The 19,371-nt window shown below is 38.6% G+C and overlaps 2 protein-coding genes and 1 long non-coding RNA gene across 7 annotated transcripts; 2 read left to right on the plus strand and 1 right to left on the minus strand.

The window, feature by feature from the left end:
- Window positions 1–599: 599 nt before the first annotated feature.
- LOC120740310 (vacuolar protein 8-like) lies at window positions 600–6,621 on the plus strand. Of its 2 annotated transcripts, none has more exons than XM_040042576.1 (13): window positions 600–936; window positions 1,051–1,170; window positions 1,814–1,933; window positions 2,088–2,207; window positions 2,485–2,604; window positions 4,374–4,582; window positions 4,668–4,713; window positions 4,786–4,919; window positions 5,131–5,262; window positions 5,378–5,492; window positions 5,588–5,722; window positions 5,807–5,932; window positions 6,037–6,621. In XM_040042576.1, the coding sequence occupies exons 1-13, from the start codon at window positions 642–644 to the stop codon at window positions 6,180–6,182; spliced, it is 1,818 nt and encodes a 605-aa protein (XP_039898510.1). In that variant the 5' UTR covers window positions 600–641; the 3' UTR covers window positions 6,183–6,621. The 2 variants fall into 2 exon arrangements, with proteins under 2 accessions (XP_039898510.1, XP_039898511.1); XM_040042577.1 differs by having other exon boundaries at window positions 601–831.
- On the minus strand, window positions 6,369–12,866 carry LOC120740309 (ensconsin-like). 4 transcript variants are annotated; one of them, XM_040042573.1, is made up of 16 exons: window positions 12,773–12,866; window positions 12,242–12,505; window positions 11,512–11,607; window positions 11,331–11,402; window positions 11,049–11,212; window positions 10,842–10,941; window positions 10,539–10,655; window positions 10,163–10,320; window positions 9,925–10,058; window positions 9,604–9,842; window positions 9,342–9,519; window positions 9,098–9,266; window positions 8,892–8,996; window positions 8,050–8,100; window positions 7,673–7,901; window positions 6,369–7,257 (listed from the first exon to the last, which is right to left on the minus strand). In XM_040042573.1, exons 2-16 carry the CDS (start codon window positions 12,366–12,368, stop codon window positions 7,247–7,249), a joined length of 1,950 nt encoding a protein of 649 aa, XP_039898507.1. In that variant the 5' UTR covers window positions 12,369–12,505; window positions 12,773–12,866; the 3' UTR covers window positions 6,369–7,246. The 4 variants fall into 4 exon arrangements, with proteins under 4 accessions (XP_039898507.1, XP_039898508.1, XP_039898506.1 ...); XM_040042574.1 differs by lacking the exon at window positions 12,773–12,866 and having other exon boundaries at window positions 10,163–10,296; window positions 12,242–12,711; XM_040042572.1 differs by lacking the exon at window positions 12,773–12,866 and having other exon boundaries at window positions 12,242–12,711.
- A 4,287-nt stretch (window positions 12,867–17,153) lies between these two features.
- LOC120740495 lies at window positions 17,154–19,186 on the plus strand. The gene is made up of 3 exons (XR_005697388.1): window positions 17,154–17,427; window positions 18,464–18,533; window positions 19,065–19,186. It is a non-coding gene; the product is annotated as an uncharacterized LOC120740495 (long non-coding RNA).
- The last annotated feature ends 185 nt before the right edge of the window (window positions 19,187–19,371 follow it).

A 19,371-nucleotide genomic window follows, 5' to 3' on the forward strand; every position in this document is an offset into this window, starting at 1 on the left:
CAACAACCAATCAAAGCTGAAGACAGAATTTCATAACAGAAATACATTTTCATGTTTTTTCTGTTATGATTAACTTCATTTTCTTCTTATTTTATGTCTACCTCTAAAAGCCTGATGTTTATCTGTCCATAATGTTAAATATAGAAAAATAAGTTATTGCATTAATACAATTGCCACAAAAGAAGTATCCTATTAATTTATTCAAGTAATGTAATATTTTTACCCGTGTTGCACTTTTTTTGTAAGCTGATATATACTTTACGCAGTTCACATAGAATATCATACAATTCTACATCACAGTCACAAAGGCTTGCACACAAAGACAGAATACAATAAATTTGTAGCCTAGAACAAAAGAAACGCAAACGAAAACACGACCAACCTAATATGAAGGCTGCACAATTCCACAAACTTGCACAGCCACGAAACGCCTAAAATATTTAGATATTAATATTTATTAAGTGTCACAAAAAGTTTTACTTTTAAAGTTGTGTCGAGATGCAAAAAAAAAAAAAGCTAGAAGAGCAAGATACTTTCCATGGTCTAAATTTACCTTGCAGTCACGTGACACAGCAGTAGGCGTGTCTATGTGCAGGTTGTGTAAAATAGACAGGTGTCGGGACCTTGTGCAAGATGCAGTTATGGCTTCAGGGTTTTGTAACACCTGCTCGCAGTTGTTGAAGGAATTTGCGGATCACTTGAGGAGCGCTTGGAGAGAGCTGGAGCTCAAGATAAAGGAAGCTTTCAGAGAGATTGGACGGTGCAATTGCTTTAGGATTTCATCCGAGAGAAGGACGGCTTTTGATTTGCCTTCCTTACGCCTCAACTGTGGTAGGAAAATTGCAGCCATGCGTATTTTTTATGGAAATCGCAGTAGAAGAACAAAAACCGAGGCAGACGGCCTCTGTGTTATTTGGAAAATTGAAAAGCATCAAAGTAAACGTTTAGACAGCAACTTCTTTAAACTTTCATACTGCATGTGCTATTACTCTTCAAAGTTGTACACAAGTTTATATGATCAATTCAATTAATCTCTTTTCCCCCTCCCAGACAACGAAACTCAACTTCTCAGCCAGGAAAGTCTGCAAACACTGAACAAACTTGCAACCTCAGAAAACACAGATCTACAAATGACTTCAGCCATGTATTATCTACACCTCAGTCATCATCGTGAGTATAAAGATTTCACGTTTTTGTTTCATCTGACAGTATTCCTGATAGCAGTAGCTTGCAGATGATCAGCTGCTGTTTGCACTTCAGGTTTCTTCATAGGCCTCTATCAGTTACTGCAGAGATATTTTCTCTAACGGGTGTGACCAGCATGCAAATTTCCAACTGTATTTTTTTTCCCCCAAGGCTGGCAGATAAAACGGCCACTTATGGACCCATGTGTTACAAAGAAGGAAGAATAAGAGGATTTTACTGTGGAATTCACAGTATGCTTTATTATAATCTGCCAACCAAGAGCCCTATAGTGCATATTAGGCTGAGGCTTCTTCTTTCAGTACAGCATAGACAGTGTTCTGTAGTATGTAAATGGGTGACCAGGTGTTTTGTGTATAGGTGGCAGTTGACAGATTGCTGTGTTTAGATGCTTGAGATTATAGCACAACTCATGAGGGATATATCTTTTGAATTCATAATCAGCTACAAGTATGTAATTCAAATTTGTAACATTTAGCTTCTCCCAGTAAGACTGACTGACATACAACTACTATAAATTGGTCTCAACTCGAACATTGTTCATTCTGACAGCAAAAAATATGACTTAAGTTTCAAAATGTGTTATTTTTCCCTTGTTTGTGTGTTACAGTGAACTGTCCATTACCAGATGCCTTCATGGAGCCCATCGTGGCTCTACTTTTATCATCTGATCTCGATGTTCAAAAGACTGTCTCTCTCGCCCTTGTAAATCTGTTAATAAAGAATAATGGTAAGAGATAATAATAGTAAGATATTTACATTATTATAATGTTTTTAATTAATCCAGAATTTTAGTGATTTTGATAGTATGATTCTTAAAAACTCGTGTTCTTTTGGATCAAATGGCTTATTTATCATTTGCCATTCATAAAATTTGATTTCAGTGTGTAAAGAATTGGTGATAGAAATGGGGATGCTGGTGCCCATAATTGAGTTGTTCCGGTCAGGTGATCCCACTGCTCAGTGTCACTCCTGTGCCTGTGTTGCCATGTTGGCCTCCTCAGGTTTGTACAGACCTTAATTTTTAAAGTATTTTTCGACACGGTTTAGAAAGTACAAACACTTAATTTTAAAAACTTATTATGTATTGCAAAATAAATGGCAGGACTTTGAGGATGGCAAGAGAACTGAAGCCTTATGAGAAAAGTAGTTATTTTGTTCCATATGCTTCTTGAAATGACCTCTCCTCTGTCTTGCTGAAATTCTGCTAATTTGTTTTGGGCCACAAGCACTCCAAAATTGTCCCTGCATGCATGGTTGCTATTTCATCTTTCTTTCCAGAGTCAAATCGAGATTCTTTGATGGTTGATGGAATCATACCACTCTTGGCTTTAGCAAAATCTTTTGATCCAAAGGTCCAACGGAATGCAACTTGGGCTCTATTACACCTCACGCAGTCAGGTGGGACCATTTCATTTGAATGTCACTGTGCACTTACAGTTGTGTTTAGAAGTTTAGATACACTCATCATTGGCATCAATGCCATTGTAATTTAGGGATTACTTTGAACTGTTCTTTTTCTAGGGTGGAATGATTGTGCAGTATACATGTTTATTGAGTTTAAAAAAACAAAACAAGGAGTCTGTGCACAGTTTTGAATTTATTTGGGATTTTGTCTAATCGACCCAGGGTCAAAAGTATAGATGCAGGCTCAGATATACACACATCCTTACATTAGTGGAGGTACTACTGTTTTGTTAGATGCCCTTTAGTAAGTTGCACCTCAACCAGATATTTTTAGTAACCATCAACAAGCTTCTGCAATAATTCTGGATGGATATTTTACCAATTCTGCCAAGAGAGGTAGTTGAGTTTTTATTTATTTGTTTGATTTCTTGTGGGGTTTGTTTGTTTGTTTGTTTGTTTGTTCGTTTTTGTTTTTAAATAGGGTTGAGGTTTGGGAAACCCACTCCAGAACCTTAATCTTAGCTTCCTTCATCCTTTCCAAAAACCAGTTTTGATGTGTGTCTTTGAGATCATTGTCCCTTTGGAAGACCCAACTGACTCCAAGTTTCAATCATCTAGTTGTTAATTTTAGGTGAATTTGAAGGTAGTCCTCCCTTCTTTATTATTCCACCCACTTTGTGCCATGTACCAGTACCACTGGAAGCAAAACAGCCCCAGAGTATGGTGATACCACCACCATGCTTGACAGTTGAGTTGATAGCCTCACCTTTATTGCTCTAAGCACACCTCTTGTCTTTGTGGTATTCTCTTTCTTGGTCAGCACCCCCTCAGCCCAACTGATGTAAAACTTGCTTCACATGAACAGTGATGCTGACGTTCCTGTGGTTTTCAGGCAGGCTTGAGCCTTGGTGGTTCCTGGGTTGCTGAATAAACATCCTAACCAATTTCTTCTCATCTGAGGGTGATAGTTTAGGTCTTTTTGTTTTCCAGAGATGGGCAAAGTGGTGACAAATCCTAATAACTTGTACTTATGTACAGTTGTTTGAAGTAATGCTCTATAAACCCGCAGTTGTTTAGAAGTGACTCCAAGAGACCTTCCCTAACTTGTGTAACAGTTCTCATTGTTTGTTCTTCACTGAGTTCCCAGGAGTTTCCATTGTTCTGAGTATTGGTCAGTCCAACATATGCTCTCAAACAAATGCTCCTTATGCAGGCAAAAAGAAACTGAGTTGTAGTCAATCATGATCACTAACAAGGAGTTAATTTGCCGTGGCCTTAGGCCTAGAAGCTTGTTGATGGCTACTAAAACCATCTGGTCGATGTGTAACTTAGTAAGGGAGGATGTTTACCCATTACCAGGAAAGCAGCAGGACCAGACCTAAGCATTTCACTGCATATCGTACTGTGTATGACTGTGTACGTGACAAATAAAATTTGAATTTGATTTATTGGGGGTGTAATTATATATATTTGAGACTTTATCTATACACTTTTTTTTTTCTTGGTGTGGATTAGAGAACTGCACCCAATTTGTGTGTTTTTTGTTTTTTGTTTTTTGTTTTTCTAAAATCATTAAAGATGTATGCTGTACAGTCTTTCCACCCTGGAAAAGAACAGTTTAAAGAATTAAAAGGCCAAAATTCCCGTGACATCCATGCCGATGACGAGTTTATGTAAATTTTTAAGCACAACTGTATTTTCCAGAAACTTCTCAATTTCTTCCAGTGTTACATTTCCTTTTATTTTATGTTTTTACTCTTCAGATTGGTCAACAAGGCTGTTATGCCAAGCAGGAGCGATTCCTGTTTTGCTTCTTCTCCTACAGTCCTCAGATTCAGAGGTTCAGTTTTATAGCTGCACTGCTCTTTGCAACATTGCTGCTATCCACGAGCATCACCCAAGATTGCTCAGAATTGGGGGTCACTATTTATCAAGGTCTCTTTTGACTCTTATGTCTTCACCTGTGAAAAAGGTAACTCTGAACATGAGTTATTTTAACTTAGTTTAAAGAAAATATATTTTTAAAGAGGGGGAAAAAAAACCAACTTCCTTTTCAGAATTCAGCCCAAGCGTGCCGGTGCCTGCAGACTCTTTCAAAGAATGGTAATTATAAAAAGTAAATTCAAAAAAGGTATCATACCTCTGGCAGATGGTGTTTATTACTTTTATGTGTAGTTCTCATTCAGGACCAGCTGATGGAGCTTGACTGCGTGTTGCCTCTGAAGGCGCTGTTAAAAACCTCTACTTCAGTGTGGATTGAATCGGGACTAACGCTACTGTCTACACTGTCGGCACACCCGTCAAACACCGTATGTTAGCCTAAATAAATAATTAACAATAAAGCTGGGAGCAGTCCTGGTTTTATTATAAAACTGCTTAGTGGTTGAGTATGGTTTTATTTTTGCATTGTGCCAATATTTATTGAAATTTTACTTTAATGGCATTCAGTGTCACCTAAAGTAATTGCACAGTTTTTATTTAAATTCTAATATTGACAGTAGTTTTGTAATTTGATTCCAGGACATCCTGGTAAGTGAAGGACTATTGGAGGAAATTGGTCAGGTGCTTCATCATCCCAGATCAAACTCTGTTATAGTCACATACAGCTGCAAGATAATCACCGATCTGTGCACTTCCCACGTTGGTGAGCAGGTACTTGCAGACTACAGTTGTTTTTTGGGGGTTTTTGGGTTTTTTTTCCTACCTCTGCTTTATTGATTTGTCCAAGACTGATAAAGTTATCCTAAATCCAACCATTGTAATCTAGGCTGTGATGGAAAGTCTGTGCTTACCAGGACTCCTCTGTGCGCTTGTGTCTAACACCCTGTCAGATGAGACATTGCTTCATGTGACATCATGCTTGCATCACCTGATGGCCTGTGGTGAGAGATCTTGACTTGAAATAATGACTTATTTATTTTGAATGTTTGCAGTGGAAAACTTTTTAATAATCTATTACCATTACTCACTGTTTCAGATGTACTCCGGACAAAATTGTCAGCAACCATAACATCAGAACAAGTTTCAGGCTTAGTGAAGCTGTCAGAGCAAATCAGAAATTCCCAGCTGGCGTACAACTCTGCAGCTATCATAAGCGAATTAGAAATGACTGGTAATGCAATGTGGCAAGAGAAAAGAATGCCTTCCTTTTGTGTTTTTACGCTGGATGTATTAAATGTTTCTGTTTTCATTACAGAAGAGATGATCCGTTTGTTGAAGCCACATTACACTTCCATATCCAAGTACCTGTTGGGATTCCTCAAAAAGAAAGATGTTAAATTCCAGCAGCTTGGCGTAGTTACCATATTTAACCTCAAGAAAGGTTTGCATTAATTGCACATTTATTTAAGAACTGAAAATACTGCATAAAATTTAAACAGTCTGTCATTGTAAGAGTTCAGAGTTTCTTCCTGTCTTCCTCTGCAGATGGAGACTTTTCATCTCTGTTGACTAACAGTGAGCTAAAGGTTCAGCTATTGAAGGTGCATGCACAGACAGAGGAAACTAGACAGCTGCTTCAAATGATTCAGCCCCTTTCTCCATCTCCTGTCAACTCTGGACTTTCTCAGTGAAGTTACAAAGAGACGCGCACAGACTTTGCATGAACATAACCACGTTGCATGTAAAAGCTAAATTTTTATATAATGTGTTGTTGTTTTTTGTTTTTTTTGTTTTTTAGCCTGGGGTTTTAAAATGCTTGGTAGTTTTTATTTTTACAGTTTATTTATGTTTTCAACTGGAAAAACAAGGCGAAGACGTGGCATAGTATTAACTTTAATCAAATATGGCATATAATAGGCTAACGTGATAGTCATAAGCAGTACTTGAACTATAAGATCAAATATTGCGGCTCAGATACATCTGGTTTTGTTTTATGCTTTTATATTAATAAACTCTTAAACTCTATGCATCAGACATTGCTTGTAAAGTGATTATGCAATATCAAACAAAGCAGTCAGTGCAAAAAAAAAAAAAAAAAAAAATACACTGTGCATTGTATCCTCTAAATTGGCACAAATACACACACACACACACACAAGAAAAATGAAGCACAGTCTTTGGAAACTATATTCCTTAGCAGCTTTGAATTACATGATTGCTATACTTTACAAAATCCAAGGTTAAGGTACAGTGGGAATGCAGGAAGTCATCTTTTGCTAAGACATTAAACTCTTGTATTCTCTGAGCAAACTGCCACTTTTGCTATTCTAACTCCACAGTGACAAAACCGAGGAAGGAAAAAGTGCAAGGGTGGCAAGAAATATCAGGAATAAGCAAAAAGCATACGGCATATTGTGACTGTTTAGAGTTCCTATTCCTAATATTTCAACAGAGGCAACACTCTCCTTAACTGATACACTACGTTTGCCAGCACAGTCTACATCTACTGCTTTTTGGATAGTTATTAGATCAGAAAACTGCTGTACTGAAAAAGCTCATATGCGATTCGCTTTATGCTTGTGCCACTGGTTACACACAGAAAAGTGACCAAATGCTGACATCCTCATTGGGAGGCAAGGCTATAATTTTACATGCTCTTTCAAAGTGCCGAAGGGGAGCAAAATAGCTGTGCAGCAGTAATTCTTGTGTATTCACCGGTCTCCAACAAAGGCTTTGAAAGTCATCCTGCAGGCATTCAGATGACCTCTAAAAAAAAGCAAAGGAAGACGACGAATGATAGATATTAAATCAAAAACAGCAAATATAACATTTTGAAAGCAGCATTATGAGCATAGAACTGTTCACCATCAACCTGAATACGTTTTTTTTCAAAGCTTGCATAACTTTCCCCCATTTATAACTGAGTTTTTATGAGTTGGTTGCTGCGGGCCTGCCTGCACAAATCACTGTGGACCATCAATCACGAGTGAGTGAGCCTGCCTGTGTGGGTAGTACAGCCAATTGGGAATTAATATGGCAAATTATAACATGTAAATGAGTAACTGGTAACTTAAGGTGGGTGATTCTGCAAACACACTCGCTGATTATTAGGCTGATGGTTGGTTTCGCTTTCCCACCCTGAGGACAAGTGTTTTTAAATACTATGCTGGTTGTTTCTCACCTGCACGTTGGTGGGTCTGGATTTCCTCCAGGCCAGTGAGAGTTCTAAGAGACCTGCGTTCTTTGAAGGCCACAACAGGTAGCATATCCTCCTGACTGTTCAGGCCCAGCTGTGTGGTTTTATTTCCCACTGGCACCTTGGCTGTATCTTCTATCGTTCCATTGTGCACAGGCTGTGTGTTTTCCTTTGGTTGGGCATCATTTGACATAATCCTCACTGGAACAGATTTCTGTGATAAAAGACATTAATCATTTTAGTCAAGGACAAGTTGTGTGGCTTTTAAAAGTTAAACAGATTGTTTAATAGCTGATGCAGAATGTGCGTCATGACAGACCTGAGGCAGTAGACTTTTTAAAAAACGAAACACTTAATCTCACCGTATCTGGAGAATCAGTCCTTCTGGTTCTCCGCATGATCTCCTCAAGTCGCTGCAAAAGAAAACAACATTCACTAAAATACTTTCACTTAGAGAATGCATTCAGTGTCTTTCATAAAACAGATTTTTCGGCACACCCTGTTTCCATAATAAATTTAAAAATGCTTACAAGTTAATTAAAGGTAAAATAGTAAAACATCCACTTTTAAAAATACTGTCTGTAATATATTTTTTTTGACAACCATGGCAATGGCTAAAAGCTAAAATGAGGCAACTTTTATTGCAGAGTCTCCTGATGTTCCAAGGAACAAGGGTACCGATTTTCAGCCTCGTCCCTTGTGTACAGAAATGTCTTCGGGCTCTGTAAAACTCTGAAAGATATTAGTGATCACAGTGGATGAAATCTCCAAATTATTTAGAATTAAAAAGGTTCTTCTTAAATGGCTGATATATTCTGTCCATGCAGTCTTACACAGAGTGATGAACCCCAGTGCAGCTTTATTTCTCAAAGTTTCTTGCTCTTTTTATACTCATTGATTTTTCTTCTTAACTTTATAAGTTGTCAGATTTTGGTATTTCGTTTTTTGGGGGGTGGGGGTTAGCATTATACAACAGCGCCATTTTCAACATGTTGCAGGAATCAAGTTCAAACAATGAATGGAAACAATAAAATCTCAGTTTTTTTAAGTCTTTTAAATATTTTCAGTTGCACAGTGTCCATTTTTATCATTGTAACTTCTTTTTCTAAGTGGGGTGTATTATTATTTTTTGATTAATTCAGTTAATGTGTGGCCCGAGCTGTATACAGAAATGACGGCCGTACTTTAAAATCCTAGTTGTCACCTTTTTCCTTGCTTGGCGCTCTGCCTCCTCTTTCTGTGCGAGCATTTCCCGCTCTTGTTTCAACTGCTCTGCTCGTGCTTGCTCTTTGGCTAGTTCCTCCTCTCTCTGCACAGACGGGTAAAAAACATTAAGTAAGAACGTGAATAGAAAGCCAAATTTATCTACGAATATAATGCATGATAACAAAAAACGTTTCTGTTTCCCACCTGTTTCTGCAAGAGGGCAGCTTCCCTCATAGCCTGAGCTCTCTCTTCCTCAGCTCGTCTCTGCTCTTCTTGCTCCCTTCTCCTCTTCTCCTCTATGAGACGCTGAGCCTCAGCCTGCTGTCGTGCCCGCTCCTCTGCCCTCCTGCGCTCAAGTTCTTCACGGCTCCGCCTGGATGTTATTTCTAATGTTCTTAAAAGCTTGCTAATGAATATTGTTACCATATACTTGGATGTGCTTTTTTACCTTTCAGCCTCCTCCCTCTGTAAGCGCTCCTGCTCCTCTTTCTCCCGCTGCAGTCGGGCCTCTCGCCTCTTTTCAGCCAGGAGACGTGAGGCTTCCTCTGGGTCAGTAGTTCCAGCTGAGGGGCGGGACATGACTTCAGGAGTCTGTGGAGCTGGACAAGGAGGCATTTTGGAGAGACCTAAAGAGAAATAATTTACACTTCACTATAAATATCCCAAAACACATTGACACACTTTGTGCTAGATACATTTTTCTAGCTTACCTCCATCTCCTGCTGTTCTCTTTGATGTCACTTTGTCTTTGTCAGGCAAGTTTGAACTTGGAGTCTCCTGTGGATTTTTACCCCTCAGTTTCTCTTGCTGAGATTCAACTGATGTCCTGACAGGCCTGGAGTTAGCAGGAGAGAGGGCAGAGTTGCAAGCAGCAGCATCTTCCTCAGGGAGTGATGGGAGCTCAGGCTGGTGCAGGGTTGGCTGTTTGATGACTGATCTTTGTGAGGTCCTTTAAGAAAAATTAAAAGGGAGCATTTTGTTCACATTACTGCCGCTCTGTCTCTGATGCACAGTTGTGGCACTTTACCTACCGTTCTGATGATGGAGAGGATGTTCTGCTCGGCATCAGAGCTGATTTTACACAGATGCTGATGGTATTTGATTGAACGTTAGAGCGAGTACTTGAGGTCCTCTTAACAATGTTTTGCTGCTTTGCTGCTTTTATCTAGATCAAAAGAAAATGTTATTTCCAATTCAAAACTGTGACTGAAAAAAGAGACAGCTGGCTGATCGTAAAGATTTCTAATGAAAAGAAACAGCTAGCTATACCTGTGCCACACTGATGCTTCTGTGCTGGCTGTTGCGAGAACCAAAGGAAGCAGATGGCCTGTTGTGGACTGAACCAGAGTGATGCCGGGGTTTGTGAGTGGTGGTGGTGGTGGTATTCATGGAGTGGAATGAAACTGCACGACGACAAACATGGACAACTGAGCCAGTGTTTTGCGCCATAATTATGGCAAATTGGAGAGCAATGCACAAATGGTGGGAACAGTGAAAAGGGTGGAAATATGAAGCAGTGTATCAGCAGAGAGAAAAGCAGCAGCGTTAGAGACCAGAGGGCCCTGAGATATCAGTTGTTGTAGCAACAGAAGTTCCTTAATGTTAAATTAAAATAAGTACATTCTTCTGTTATGGGGGAGAGTACCTTGTTCTCCTGACTGACAACCAGCACTCTTGCTCCTGGCCAGATAAGAGCATGTGGGGGTAAGGAGACGACTGACCAGGTTCTTCTCCCATGTGGTCAGTGGCAAGCGAGGTGGAACTAGTGTATTAATCAGTGTAAAGTTTTAAATGCAGCAAAAACAGAAGATAGGGTTTGCCAAGAATTGTTGTGTTAAGATATCGTACAGAGACAACAGATACTGCAAGCAGGTTGTTATGAGTTTAGTAAGATTATGTTAGGAAAAAAGAAAGGAGAGAGAAATGAAAGCACATTCGCCTAGCTTACCATTTTTAGTGAGTTTCCTTCCTCTTGCATTTTGACTGAGGCTCTGCTGGGCCTTTTGGCTCTTCTCGAGTGTCCTACGCACTGCAGATTCATATCGTTCCTTAATTCAGAAACACCTTTGAGTTAATTTTACTGAATTTAGCCTGAACAGTGAACTCATCAGCATTGCTGGAAATAAAATACTCGATATCCACCATCAAAACTCACTCTCTCCTCTTTGAGCCTCTGCTTCCGCTTCTCTTCCACAGCAGCACGCCTCCTCTCCTCTTTGAGCCTCTGCTCCAGGAGTTTCTTCTTGCGCTCCTGCAGTTGTTGTTCATAGTAAAGCCTAGCCCGCTGCTCCCGCTCTAACCTGCTCAGTTCCCGAGAGGCTAAGAATGAACAAAGCAGTACAACATGGATTTTTGTTTATGTAAATATTATTAGAAATTGAGGTAAGTGTACTTGCAAGGACATGTGAATATTACCATCATGTAGGGGCCCACATACCAAGTAGCTTCTGGTGCTCTTCTCTTCTTTCTCGTGCTGCTTTCAGCCTCTCGTCAACATTTTGTCCATTACCTGCCAGGATGCAAGGATACGATATAATAGCAATTTTACTTACAGAAGTAAAAAAACATGGCCTGACATCCTAAAAATATGACAGCAGGGTGAGTGTGCTCTCAAAAACCTGCAGCAGCCCGAGGAGTAACTGTGTTGCAGATGTTGACAGAACAGGTTGCTTTCTTCACTGTCGCTGAAATCGGTTTGTGATAAGAGCCATTTTCTGTCAGAGAGGGGGAAAAAAACTTATTCTGTAGAATATTCCTTCATCAAGGCTTTATTTTTTGTAATAAAACTCATAGTCATTACACAGATACTTGGAATTGTCTCCGTCTGTAAACAGACACAAGTTTATAAAACTAAATTGTTTGATGTGGCCCTTGGATACAAACTCAAATCAAATCAGCTTTTAAGAAGCTGTCCCAAACAGTGGTGGTTCAGGACTGTTTGGCCCCAGGGTCAGCTCCACATGAAAGAGCCTTTATAAATTGCCTACATATAAAAGGCTAGCACCTGATCAGTCCTCATGAGTGCAGCTGAATCAAACACTGTAAAAGGTTAAGATAGAGTGGCACACGTAAGACTGAAGAGTAATTAGTTTAAACAAGGTGTTTCTTTAGGGCTGTACCGTGTACTGGTGTTGTTAGTTTATTTTGTAATATGTACAAACAGATGCCTTGTTATTTAGTTCACGGTAGTCATGTGCAAAGATTTCTTAAGAGAGATGCATAATCTATACGATCAACTAATAATCAATATGGTGCAATGATCCTATGGTTCTAATCTACAATCTCTGATTCAATGAAAAGGCAGGTTTGATAAGATAATCATAGAAAGCGCAGAAAAAGGCTACTAACCTTCTGTTTTTTCATATCTGTTTCTCTTCCTTTGGCTTTCGATGGTACGTGTAGAAAGAGGTCCCTGCGATGGAGGGATGACACACTGTTTCTTCTGCACAGCCATGCTATGTACTGAACCTGGCATACCAATGCTCTCCCTTAAAAACCCCCTTCCTTTCTCTCCTCCTCCTCCTCTTTTGAATTTCTATTTCAAGATGCCTCTGGGTCCTCGGTTAAGTGTGCTGTGCGTGGAACTGCCTCCTGCATCAGCTGCTTGTCCATCTGTGCCTCACAAATAAACAGGGAGAGAAGCAAGAATACAAAGCCTTTAGTTATACCCGTGTCCAATGGATTGGAAAATATTAAGGCAGGGTTGTTCACATTGAAAATTTCCTCCAGTCTCGTTCAGGATTACGAAAGTCTGAAGAGATTCTGAGCCTCTGTGAGTCTCATCTATAAAAAGGCTACTCCCCCTTTAAAGATCTCACCCTTGTGAGCTGCTCTGCTTTACTTTCACATAATATAGCTGTGTCACTTTAATTCCCCCACCTCACTGCCTGTTTGCTGGATGGAAGCAGGCAAAGGGATGCAGCATTTCCTGGAGGCCGTAAAAAATTGAAGCAAACCTCAGAGCTTGCCATCATGCATAATTACCATTGCATCACGGCTGCAATATCCAATGACATATATTGCCTGGACATTAACTCGCTGTGATGCAGTTAGTGTTCATAACAGATGAGACGAAAATGGCCTTTTTCCCTATGATTCATCCTTGGCGAATGAAATAGTCTGACCACTAGATGGCGGGCTTTCTTTAAAGAAACAGATTCAGCTATAGCCACCCAGATTTGACACGTGACATTTTTTACATGTGACATTTTTACTTAATGGTTTGTTGTTGTTAATTTATGTGCTTTACCACTTGGATTTGTAAACAGTGCATTATAACTTAGCTGACCAGCAGTCCCTGTGCTACACTTATTTTTAACCTTGACCTGTCACCTCAATTTTTCTTACAAGTTTAAAAGATAGCAACGCCATTCAATAAATTTTCAATCTACTTAGAAATCGACTGAAAACAGAAAGTGTGTATATCTCACATGGATATTTAATTTAAGGCTACAACATGATTTAAATGCAAAGTTTGATACCAGAGTGTTATTTTCTAATATTCTTTGTAAAACTATTATTTATGACAAAGCTAATCACAAATGTATGAAAGCTTAGTGGCATAAAAATTGCTTACACATTTTTATGCATTTAATCTTTGATTATTTTGCAAAGTTTATATGCTGATATGTAACTTTTTTAAAGTATTATTACAAAACAATAAATGAGTACAATCAAATGAATGCATTCATTTTACATTACAGCCTTGTGTTCAATAATCAATATTAGCTGAGAACAGGTTGTTTAACCTGCTCATTTCTTCCTTCCTAGTTGCCATCATAACATAAAACACCATTAAAGATGGAAATCATCTGCCAGCTTAAGCAAGAGATAATTCTCCATCCATGGTTAGCTACAAAAACACTAAGCTAGTATGCCTATTAGCTTACTTTCTTCATGAAGCTAAACTATCAGCTGAACTTTTTCTAAAAAGTATAAAACGTTTAGCTTTTTATTAGCAAATATCTACTGATAAATAGTTAGTTTTGAGAGAAAAGAAAACATTTTATAGGCATCTTACATACAACTGTTAGCATTAGATTTAGCTAAAATAAAGTCTATACTGTCTCTGAGTAAACTTAGAATGACCCAATCAGGAACCAGAAAAGAACTGTGCTGGTGCAGTTTGAGTTGAACTGTTAATACTACTACTACTACTACTACTACTACTAATAATAATAATAATAATGATATTGATAATAATAATAATAACTAGACAATGAAACTGTTTTTCACTAGGGTAAACTAATCCATATCTGTAGGAAATAATTACTAATAACACTAACAAGGCTGGCAATGTTGTGTTATGCGCATAATTACATGCAACTCCACTCTTTTAGCTAGAAGGAAAGACTGCTACTAACAGCTGCAATGAAAACAACTTTACAGCTTCTCAAAATGTATTTTTCTTTTCAAGCCCTACATACTTTATGGTGAATGTGTCCCCGTCTGGCAGCTTAAACATATAAACTTTCTTTTGTGCTCACTATAGAGACACAAATGAGTCCAAATTATATGTTATCTTGTATAACATATCTTGATTTGGATCAGAAAACCTTGCCTTTTGACTCTCACTCCAAAGGCTTTTTAAAAAAAAAGAGTCAGGTATGTTTAACAGTCCTTCTAAATTCGGTCTCCTCTGCACTGTGAGCAGTATTTTGGGTATCAGCTGACTGTTAAGAGTAGTGAAAGGATATTTGTTCCTTGTCTTTAGTTCCCTTCCAGGTACGGTCCTCTTTTTTTCAGCTGTGTAGTGAGCCAAACACAGTACAGCCAACTGCAGTGACAGTTCTTCGGCCACCAGGTGGTGTTTCCATTCCTTTCTTGGGGATTAAAGAGAGAAACATGGTAAGATGCAAAAATGTATAGACTCTCCAAGCACTGTCCATGATGTGCTCACACAATTTGACAACACAAACGCTCTCACATGATTTTTGTTTGCCCATTATATGATAATAGGGTGTTTTATTATATATAGTACACATTTCTATCCACAGACATTAAAAATAATCACTCAGATTCTGAGTATTTCTTTAGTTTCTGAGGTCATATAGGGTCAAATACACCCAGGCCCTACGTGCTGACTAGTTAGCACAATGCCAACTCAACACCACCACCAACAATGCCCTGTGGCTGTGTTTCATTGGTCAAGCTTGCCAGAGTCGTCATCCAAACAGTCTGAAATGTGCCCCAACGATATAGTACACCACAGTCAGCTGGTGTCCCCACAGAGTCAGTGGAGCATGAATAAGATGTTGATAACCAATCTACAACCAACAGCCAAAAGAGGTCTTTGGACACTGGACCTACATGGGATAAGGTTGCATGATTGGTATCAATTCATTCTGTGACTCATCTGTGACTCATCCTAGACGACATTGTCAAAGGTGTCACTTTCTCATGCATATTCATAAGTGTTACCTAAATATTCATCCATAATATAGATAATGCTTTCTTTTATTGCACAGTTATTGTGTTTTGAAACTCTTATGTTGTATAAAGAAGTCCACTTCAATCTGATTTTATTCAAGGCGCTTAATATTGCAAGGTCAAAACCCTACAAAATTAGCGAGAAATGCCCAACAATCAGATGATCCCCTATGAGAAAGCAATTGTGACAGTGGGAAGGAAGAACTCCCTTATAACAGGAAGAGACACCCAGCAGCACCTGGATTAGCCCTCTGCTCTAACAAGCTAGAAGGTAAGAGGAAAGAGTAGAGAAAAAAAGAAGAGCACAGAGACACTAGAACAAAACAAAAACTATGGGAAATTATTCATTCATGTTAATTTTTGTTCTTTGTCAAAACAGAAACACCAGCGATGGCAGACTGGTTTGGTCCCTAGAGTCATCTTCTGTGCTTAAAGTTGAATTTGATGACAACATCCATCAGAGAATGAGGTTAGTATATGAGACAGCAGGGGCAACCAGTAACTTTGCACTATTGGTGACACGGTTAGCTCTCCTGGAGGAACTAGGACATCTCCTCAACCCCTCTTAGCTGGTATTGAATCATGTAATTAACAGCAGAATCCCTCAACAGACACCAGTGACACCACAGGCTGGTGTCACTGAGCTGACACTTCCCACTGCGCAGGTGGGAAAAGAATATATCTGTTACGGATCTAGGTAAAAACAAGGAAGCTACTGCACAAAGTTAAAAAGTGTTTTGTTTGAAATGCATTTCCCCAAAATAGTTTCATACATGCATCACTTAAAATAGTCTTTGCATCATTTAATTAAGAGTGTTATCCATAGGCATTTTTCCCTATATGATAACAAAGATACTGTGTTTGTGTTATTTCCTGCAAGCAAATCTATTTCTTTTATTGTGAACAGCGATACTGCCTCTTAATGAGGTTGCCACATGCAACACTGACTGGGCCTTCTAAATAATTTAGGGACTTGTTTCATCGGATACTAGGAACTTTAGACTTTGACGTATAGCTTACAGACTGGCTGTATGTGTAATTGATGAGATGATGAGTTGTACTTCAGCATGCAAGAGAAGTTGCATTGAATAGAAGTTGCTAAAGCATATCTCAGCTCGGCAAAAATAATGCAACACAATCAAGGCTTTTGGCAAATACTTCTACTCCCCCTGTTAAAAACACATGCTGGTTCCTTAATCTTTCAAGTAAATAGCCCTATTGAAATAACAACAGTGACTCAAAATTCAGGTCATCTTTGAAATTGCTCAAACTTAAATGGATTTGAAACGCGAGGCATTGCAAATATGGTTTGACATCATTTGGCAATTGCACGATGATGATAAAAGAAAATGCATGTGTGCCCCAGGACCAAATTGGGCGCAGCACCTTATTAATGATTAAAAGGCAGCATTCTTTCGGCTAGGATGGGCTGACATTTTGGTTACTTCCATGAAATCCTATCACTTGTTACACAGCAATATACTGATTACCCAAAGTTCACACAGTTTAAAGCACTTCCAGTAGATTTTTTTTATACAACCCTAACTTATGGTAACACTATCAAAACCTTAGAATATTCTATATATTCACATTGTAGCAAACTTGATTATTATTTAGTGCAACATACTTTCTAAATTGTACTTAAAACATACTTTCCAGTAGTGGTATTGAAGCTTTGCAGGCTATGTTAGGAAGATTCACTACAATAGAATGATCATGAACTATCTCGTTCATTTGAAATATTTTAGATATATTTATATATATATTTAAAAAAAGAAGCTTAATACATATATCCTTTGTAGCAGACAGAGCCTGTGTGGATTGGCAGACAGTGACGTCTCTCAGCGGTCCCTAGTTATAGTTACCAGTCTCGGGTTCAACACTCATGCACTATTCATTGGTGTATCACATCACTCCTGCCCAACTTTAGACTTAGACAAACCAAATTCTTTTCTGCGCAACTTTACTTTGTAGCCTTATTCTTTGTGCTGCGCAAATGTCTAAAATGTTTACGTAGTGTTTCTTCCATTTCCAGAGGGGAAAAAAGAGGAAAAAATAACAGCCTGCTTAGAGGAAGGACACAGGGGAATCATTCCTTCTGTATGGTATGTATGATCAGATTATTTGAAGTCCTTACCAACACCAAGTTAAGTGAAAGATCAGCTGTACTGTGCAAATAACTTTGGCAATTAGGCCTCAGTGTTTTTGCAATATACTTGAAAGACTGTTTCTTTGATGAGGAACCCTTTTGTGGCTTGGTAGATTAGATTCGGTTGAGTTTAAAAAAAGTTATGTTTCAGAGCTGCAAAAATATTCATTCTTTTAGTTATTCTAAATTTTCTAAGTGTGCATCTCATAAGAGTGCTTAAGTTGGTATTGGTTTGAGCAGTTTGAAGCATTGATGCTTGTTTTATACATTCAACAGAAAGTGTTGCAATATATTGCTTTGTTTTTGGATATTAGTGAAAACTGAAAATGTAAAAAAACAAAATTCAAAACAGCTAGAAAAGGTGACACATGCTAGTTAATTGACACCACAGAAATCCAATTTTCCTTATATTTTTTTAAAATCTCAGATAAATGAGGGAAAAATTGAATTTTCCAGTGTCCAAGCTTTTAATCATGTCCTTACGTTTTCTTTTATCCTGGCACCTGCCCCACAGTGTGCCACTTCCAAAATTAATTATTTTAAGTGTATTATTTTTCACAATGCATGTGAAATGTATCCCCTCCAATTCATGTATTAAGGTCAGCCAATCTAAATAATTGAAAAGGCCCTTTTAAAGGGTAATCCGGGGTGTGGTAGTATGGTGACACCCTTCTTCTTACATACCTTCTGTGCTGTGTTCTGTCCTTACACTTGCTTTTTGTTTGCTGTTTGTTTTAGCATTTCATTTAAACAGTCCTAATAATTTAGCCTCTATCTGCAGCACAGGCCAATAGTAAAGTGCCATGGTTTATTCTGCTGTGGTTTTGCAGGTGTGTTACTGAAGAATGGGTTTGGTTGCTGTTTCTGGCAACAGAACATGCACAGAAAATATACAAAAAACAAAAAACGCACAGACCATTAGTTCACTCATATTGATAAAAAGAAAAGTACAAAATTGTTATGAAATTTTTATTGTTTTATTTTTTTCACAGAGCACTCGATGACTGTCGTGAACCATGAAGCGCAGTAAGAACCGTGGACAAAAGGAGGACAGAAATGGAGGTATTGGCCATCATGGATGATTAGGTCAAAATAACTCAAAACCCAGCAACCACTCAAAATGTATTAGTATCCTGAATATAAAATACAAAATATCAGCTTTTATATGCCAATCTTGTTAACATTTCAATAGCCTAATAGCTATTTGGATATTAGATAATTAATCCTGCACTGTTGCTTCTAATTGGTAGATGTATCATATCAAAAGGTCAGCAGGATGGGTTTCAAATTATGTTCTATGGTTTCATCTCTCTGTGTCCTCTTGGTGAAAACAACTAGTATAATGTCGCTACTATTAATGGTGTAAGGCATTGGTATCAATCTGGGAAGGGTAGTATTTTGGCTTTATTTCCTGAAGTAAATACTGGACTGCCACTCTCACAGCAGTCAGGCTACCTGCTGTATTCTCTTTTGTCTCTGCTGGGAGAGGCTGAAGGTATTTTGGGGTCTTCTCTTGTAATGACATTCTTGGAATAAACGCTGCTACTAAAATAACACGTTTTCCTCACTCTGTGTCTTTTATTTGATCTACAGATGAGCCAGCAATTTTGGAGACAGAGGACCTGGATCACCAGGGCATGTTCATGGGAGGAGGCGTGGACCCTGACACCATCTCACTGGCCTCAGTCACAGCTGTCACCACCAACGTGTCTAATAAGAGGCAAGAGTTCTGTAGTGCATGAACAGCAACAGAGATACACACCCTGGATCTCTGTTCAAACTGCTGCCATCCTGCAAAACCATTCAGAACAATAAAAATGAGAACGAGTGGACTGAGGAACAGTTTATCCTAGCATTTGCTTCCACTACTGAAGTTTCCACCTCACTACACACTTGACTA

Source organism: Simochromis diagramma, unplaced genomic scaffold, assembly GCF_900408965.1.
Source record: "Simochromis diagramma unplaced genomic scaffold, fSimDia1.1 OVJJ01000304.1, whole genome shotgun sequence".
NCBI lineage: Eukaryota > Metazoa > Chordata > Actinopteri > Cichliformes > Cichlidae > Simochromis > Simochromis diagramma.